Source organism: Silene latifolia, chromosome X (genome assembly GCF_048544455.1).
Source record: "Silene latifolia isolate original U9 population chromosome X, ASM4854445v1, whole genome shotgun sequence".
Classification (NCBI taxonomy): Eukaryota; Viridiplantae; Streptophyta; class Magnoliopsida; order Caryophyllales; family Caryophyllaceae; genus Silene; species Silene latifolia.
In genome coordinates, this window is record NC_133537.1 from 17379443 (window position 1) to 17386356 (window position 6914).

General features: G+C 40.0%; 1 protein-coding gene across 1 annotated transcript; it reads right to left on the bottom strand.

The window, feature by feature from the left end:
• Window positions 1–480: 480 nt before the first annotated feature.
• LOC141621257 (AAA-ATPase At3g50940-like) lies at window positions 481–2681 on the bottom strand. The gene is made up of 2 exons (XM_074437898.1): window positions 1172–2681; window positions 481–959 (listed from the first exon to the last, which is right to left on the bottom strand). The coding sequence occupies exons 1-2, from the start codon at window positions 2303–2305 to the stop codon at window positions 597–599; spliced, it is 1497 nt and encodes a 498-aa protein (XP_074293999.1). The 5' UTR covers window positions 2306–2681; the 3' UTR covers window positions 481–596.
• Window positions 2682–6914: the final 4233 nt, after the last annotated feature.

Genomic DNA, 6914 nt, shown 5'->3' on the forward strand with positions numbered 1-6914 from the left:
CCAACGTCACATTAATTGGTGATTTATCGCAGTCATCGAGTTTTGTAGCTTTCTTGGTACGAGGGGACTAGGGTAGAGTTGTGCAGCTTGAAACAATAGGTTTTTGTCGAGGCCATCAAACTCGACAATTTTAATGGCATGTTCAGAGTTCAGACAAGTATTGACCTAGAAACAAGTTAGCCACCGGGACCATCAACCCCGTGGCCGTGACTCGTTGTATCTTTGAGAAGATCTGTTCCGCGTCTTGCATTACTCTTTCAAGTGTCGTTGAGATGGCATTCGTGTTTGTAGTGCACATCAATGGAACCGTTCTTGAACTATTCAAATTTATTAGAAGAGGATTGTCTCTTTGGATTCCTAACGTGTTAAGAGGATTTACATGGAGAGTATAATGGTGATGGTGGTACAAGATGAATAAACTACGGAGTACTTAATAGAAATTAAGTAAGAGTTAAATTATGTTTTACGAGACATTCATGAATCATATTGCACGTATTAAGAACAAAAAACACAACAATACATTTCAGTATACTTCTACGGTTCGTCCTAGTAGCTAGCTAGGAGTCAGAATAGCTACCTTTACAACAACAAAAACATCATTGTTCATTGCCGGAATTTTTCGACATGATAAAATCAATCAAACCTTGGAGTGCAATGTCAGGGTGATCATATTTTATCAAATGTTCGGCCACTTCTGCTGTGGTGACTTGGGATTCCTCAATGAGCTTCTCAATCTCGATGAAACGTTTATGATTGTCGATACCAAGATAGTTGTTGGCTAGGATTTTGAAGGCTTGAGGCGAGCAATAAGACATGTGTATGTGGACGTCCATTCTTCCTGGACGCAGCAATGCAGGGTCTAGCTTGTCTTTATTATTTGTGGTGAATATGATGATTCTTTCCGTCCCACAACTTGACCATAACCCGTCAATTGAATTCAACAAACCCGAGAGTGTTATCTGCCATTAGTGAAATCGATCACCTTAAGGTTTTGGTTGAAATGGTTCATCTATCAGTTAATACATATGTAAGGTTATATACATAAAACCTTCTTATAATGTTATTATTGATGACCGGTGAGACCAACTACTCGTATCATATTAAGTAAATAAAGAGTTTTCATACATATTACTGCACGAAACCGCCTAGGCGCTTAGTCTGCAAAACGTACCTTGTCCTTGTCCTTGTCTTTGTCCTTTTCGGAAGACTCCTGCTGGTCAATCAACTGTATATTGCACCGATCAATGTCCTCGACCACAAGGATCGATCTATTTGACATCGTAAGCAACAACTGCTGCAACTCCCAATCCGATTCAAGTGCCCTTAACTGTAAATCAAAGACATCAAACTTAAGGTGATTAGCTATAGCAGCGATCAAACTCGATTTCCCTGTCCCCGAAGGCCCGTACAATAAGTAACCCCTCTTCCACGCCTTCCCTACACGCCGATAAAACTCCCCTCGACTTAAAAATAACTCCAAATCCTTGATAATCATACTCTTCATCTCCGGGTCCATTGCCAAGTTGTCGAATGTTGAGGGATGGTCATATCGGGTAGACGCCCATGGATCACCGTGATAATAATACGGGTCCACGGTATGTAATCGGACTACCCGGGTCTCTTGCTTCGACAACTCCGCTTGATTTAAAATGTAGGGCAAGTACTCGTCAACCACCATTGTTTCATACCTTTGGTGAAACTTTAATTCGAATGACAAAACAATTGTTTGTTGATTTTCCTTCTTTTTGCCCTTCAATCCTTGCTCGGCCGATAAAACCCACTTGAACTTGACACCCTTAAACTCATCAATAACCGACTCGCCTTTATCCAACGTCACTTTAATCGGTGATTCATTGCAGTCATCGAGTTTTGTAGCTTTCTTGGTACGAGGGGACGAGATGTTGGAGGATGAATTAGTGCGCCTTGTTAGGTAAAGTTGTGCAGCTTGAAATAATAGGTTTTTGTCGAGGCCATCGAACTCGACAATTTTAATGGTGTGTTCAGACAAGTATTGACCTAGAAACAAGTTAGCCACAGGGCGTATAGCGCTGTAGACCATCAACCCTGTGGCTGTGACTCGTTGCATCTTTGAGAAGATCTGTCCCGCATCTTGCATCACTTTTTCGAGTGTCGTTGCGATGGCGCTCGTGTTTGTGGCGCTCATCAATGGATTTAACGTTCTCGACTTGTTCAAGGATGTTAGAAATGGATTGTGTAGTTGGATTCCTAATGTATTATTGATAGAGGAATTGCTTAGTGAGTATAATGGCGATGGTGTTGCAAGATTCAATCTGAAAACCGCCATAGTCGCTCTTTGTAGAAGATAAAAAGTGATGATGAAGCTTTAAGAATGGCTAGGATTTGGGGAAGATGGAGAGTGTCACAATTAGGGTTGGAAAATCCTTTAATTTTGGCAACTTTTTTCTTCCCATTTCGAAATTTACATCACATGCTATATGAAACGCAGACACGGTTGGGTTTGAATTACTAAGTTCAAATTTCAAAAGTTACGGAGTAATACTAATAAGAGTAATTTATCAAATACACTCTCAGCAAATGCACTTTTTTAAAATAACTCTCACCTCAAATTTTTTTATTTTTTTACACCCAACTTAATGGCTCCGTTCAAAACTTGCACCCAATAACGTTTCCCGGCAGCTTTTCCGTCAGTTTTTAAATTTTTTGAGTTAAAACCTATTTTTTCGGACCATTTTGCCCTCATTTCCTCCTTTATAATTGTGTTGTGTTCTTCTTTCTAATTCCCCCATTCATTCTCTTCTTTCTCTTTCAATCCTTCTTCTTTTCCTCAAATTTGTTTGGATTTTGTTTCCTTCATTGTATTCTCATTCTCTGTCAAGGTAAATCATTCTCCATTGTTTGGATTTGGTTAACTTTTTTCATTTTAATTTCGATATGGTTGTTGGTAATTAGGTTGTGATTTTGATGTTGGTTTGATTTGTCTTCTGAAAATTAGGGTTAGCTTGCCAATCAAAATGTCATTTGAAAGTAGCTATGAAAGCGATCATAATAAATGGCGTTGAAGAGCAACCCGGAAAATGTCTTTGTGGTGTGCCGGTTGCCATTTTGACGTCTGGTACTAATGACAATCCAGGAAGACGTTTTGAGAAGTGCAAGTTCTCTAACCCAACAGGTGGTATGGTTGGTTGTCGTTGGTTTCGTTGGCATGATCGCGTTCAAACTGAGTGGCAGAAAGAGATAATCAACAAGCTCAAGATGGAGAAGAGACTTGTTGATTATGAAGTTGGTTGTTTGAGTCGTGAAATACAATGGCTTAAGGAGGATAGGAAGAAGCTACAATTTGAGATTGAAAATCTGAAGAACAAAGCCTTCATGGCAAAGTATGAGAGGGGCAGTTATTGTTGCAGCTTGTCTATGGTAGTGTTTGCCTGTATGATGCTCATCATTTTCATAGTAGTTTGTCGTATGTAAGTCTGAGTATCTATGTTTAATGTAATGGCAACGACAATGTGGGTTTTAAGTTCTTAATGATAATGTCAGACCTTGTGTTCTTCTTAATTGCTTGTTCATTTTAATTGCTTGTTCATTACACGCTGCAATTTTTTACATTGCATTTGGTTATTAGCACAACAAAAGCAAGTTCACAAACTTCGAAATATTGATAAACGTAAACCGATGAATTGCATTACATCACAAAAGCAAGTTCACAAACCTTACACAAGTCCAACTAATTGTTCATAAGTAACAAAAGCAGGTTTAGAAATTTGTTGAATTGTTCATAAATAAACCTTACACAAGTTCAATAACAATAGCATTCATGACTTTGATCAAGACTGGTGCCATGCTTGATTTCCTTGAACATTAGAAGCTTGGGATAAAAGCTCTGTGAATGACAATGAAGTAGGTGCAGCAGTGTTTGTTGATGGCATAGCAGTGGAGGTGCTTGATGATGCTCCATTGAGATGTCTTTGTTTTCCATGCTTCCTTTTGGGCGCCCTTGCCCTTGCTTTCTCTCGATGTTTCGTGCCCATTCGGTCTTTTTTTGTGGTCCGCCACCGGTGCCCTCACAAAGCGGTGTTTGGTGGTGCGGCAGGTTTTTGCAAGTTCTCTTGTAGTGACTCGAGCCTCCCTGATTCCGCAATGTTTAGACTTCTTCCCTCTCTTGATTCTTTGTTCTTCTATCTCTCCACTTCTTTTTTTCTCTTCTTTCCCTTAGGTCTTCCTGGCATGGTCCTTAAGGGTGGTGGTAGTGGCTCGGCATAGCAAAGAGGTTCCCAATGTTTTACCCAGGCATAGGGGAAACCTTGTTGGCATAGGTGAGCATGTACCTCTCCTTTGAATAGAAATCATCCACATAGTCTTTTGGGTCCATTCTCTTTTCCAAGAGACATGCCATTGCATGTGGGCAAGGTAAACCAGTTAAGTTCCAATGGTTGCACCCACAAGTCTTGTCTAACAAGTTCACAACAACTTGTTCCCCTCTGAGTTCCACCTCAAATTCATGCTCATCAGATTGCATAAAGGTAGCAAATTTGGACTCATCCTTTGCCCAGTCTAAGTACTTATCCACATATGGCATCACTCTCCCTTCATATGATTTAGCACCCTCTCTCTTTTGACATAATCTTTGCATAACATACTTTCTCATCCATTCTAGTTGTGTAAGTATAGGTTTATCTCTAGCTTCCTTCAACACAACATTAAATACCTCACACACATTGTTTAAGAGAAGGTGTGACTTACAGGTAGTGTCAAATGCATGCCTAGACCAATGCCTTGGGGGAATGTCATTCAAAAAAGACCATGCATCTCTTGATAATAGCTTCATGCCCTCCATTTCTTTTGAGAAATCAGCCTACACATTTTAAGATACATAGATACACTGTAAGAAATAACAGTTAAGAGTAAACATAAAAAAACAAGTGACCACTGAATCTCAATTTCAGATACATTAGAGAAGGCATGCTTACCCTTGTCATAGCTCTCGCAGACCTGTAATGTTTCTTTGTATAATCGACCACTTTGAATCTCAATTTCAGATTGGCCCAAATGTGTCTTGCACAGAACCTGATATTGGCCTTTGGCACCACAAAGTAGCTAGGGCATCAATCGGACCCTTTACGTCATCGACATCACCGTAAGCCCTTCCCCTCTACTTTGCCTATATCACTAGCTAGAAGCTCCAAAACCAGGTCCAACTGTCCCTATTCTCCACCTCAACCATCGCCCATGCTACTCTCGGGAATATGTTATTGTTTGCATCAACCCCAACAAAGAACGGACATATGCCAGGATATACACCCTTCAAATGACATCCATCCACTCCAATTATAGGCCTGCATCCTTGTATGAATCCTTCTTTACAAGCTTTTAGGCAGACATAGAATCTTTTGAATATAGGTGGAGGCCTCTCAATATTGTCACACACCACAAATCTTTGAACTACCAGGGTTGTACTTCAATGTTGTTGCGCATACTCCCATACTTTGGCATATTGATCCTTGCCATTACCATGAATCATGAGCCTTGCCCTAGCTCTTGCCAACCAACATCTCATGTAGGTTACATGAACTCCTAGCTCTTGTAGTACATGTTTTTGGAATTTCAGTAATTTCCAAATCACTATTGTTTCTCCAAAACTCAACATACTTCGAGCTAGGTACTCGGACCCCACTTTTCTATGTAAGTGGACATTACACGATTATGCTTCAAATGTAACCCAGTTATCCGAAAAATTCCTTCGTCACATCCCTAGCATGTACTCGAACTTACAGGGATTCTTAATCCCACAAACACACTTTGGAAGCTTTGACCTCTTCTTGTTCCACTCACACTTGCACCTATTGTAACAATGAGTGTCACCTGTCCCTTCCATTGTGTGAGTAGTAGAAGTCATAGCCATTTGTCACACTATGCTGCACAAGGGCTTTCCTAAAAACCTCAACACTAGGGAAGTTTAACCCTAACCTCAGCTTTATAGGCTTGCTAAAGTCATGGTCAGGGTTAAATGTAGGGTTAGATGTGCCCTCATCATCATTATCAGATCCAACCAGGCTTCTCAACTCCTCTGAGTCATAATCCAAATCTGCCTCCACATTGACATTCAAGTTATCAACTCCATATAAAACCTTCTCTTTTGCTTTTGAAGGCTCAAGTACATTTATTTCTTTTCCTTTCAATTCTTCAATGCCTAAACCAGTTTCTACTCCCTTTATAGTTAAGCCAGTATCTTGTTTTTCAAATAAGTCATCACTCTTATTTAAACCAATATCAAATTCATTAAGACCAAAATCTTCACTGCCTTGCTCACTCAACTCGTAATCATCAAGTCTTCTTCTTCTATTATGTTTTCAAGCAATTTCTTCCTACCCTTTCTCAGATCTACTTTCTTTCCTTTCTTCTTTAGATCTGCTTTCTTCCCCTTCCCAAGATCTACTTCTTTCTTCTGGCCCTTTCTCACAACTACCTTCTTCACCTCCTTTCTCACAGTTGCTATCTTCTTACCTTTACCTTCCTTTGTCACTTCTATGCCTTCATTCACTTTAGCTTTCCCTTTTCTGTCCCTTTTTTTATGTCTTCCTAGCTCAATAAACCCAGTTACTACACCATTCAAACAACCACTCTCCTGCTCAGACTCCACATCTGAATCCCTTATAACAATCCCAGGCTGAGCACCAAAGTTTACCTTCCTCCTCAAGGGTAACTTCTCCCTAGCAGTGGCCTCATTTACAATAACAAGGTCAGTTTTTGTGATCTTTTTTGGTGAAGCTTCTGTGGTATTTTTGTGTTGTCGAGGGCTTCTTCTTAAAGATCTCAGAGTTGCATTAGTTGGGGTAGGTATTTGTTGGGTGGGTGCTTTAAATTGGATTGGGATGGGACAAAGAAGACTATTTTGAGCCTTAGTTTTTTGTTCTGTAGTGCATAAAGAAGTAGAG

Excerpts from the sequence above, each read along its gene's own strand:
- LOC141621257 (XM_074437898.1), bottom strand. The coding sequence starts at position 2,305 with ATGGCGGTTTTCAGATTGAATCTTGCAACACCATCGCCATTATACTCA. Across the intron at positions 960-1,171 it reads AAGACAAGGACAAGGACAAG|ATAACACTCTCGGGTTTGTT; the intron begins GTACGTTTTGCA and ends CACTAATGGCAG.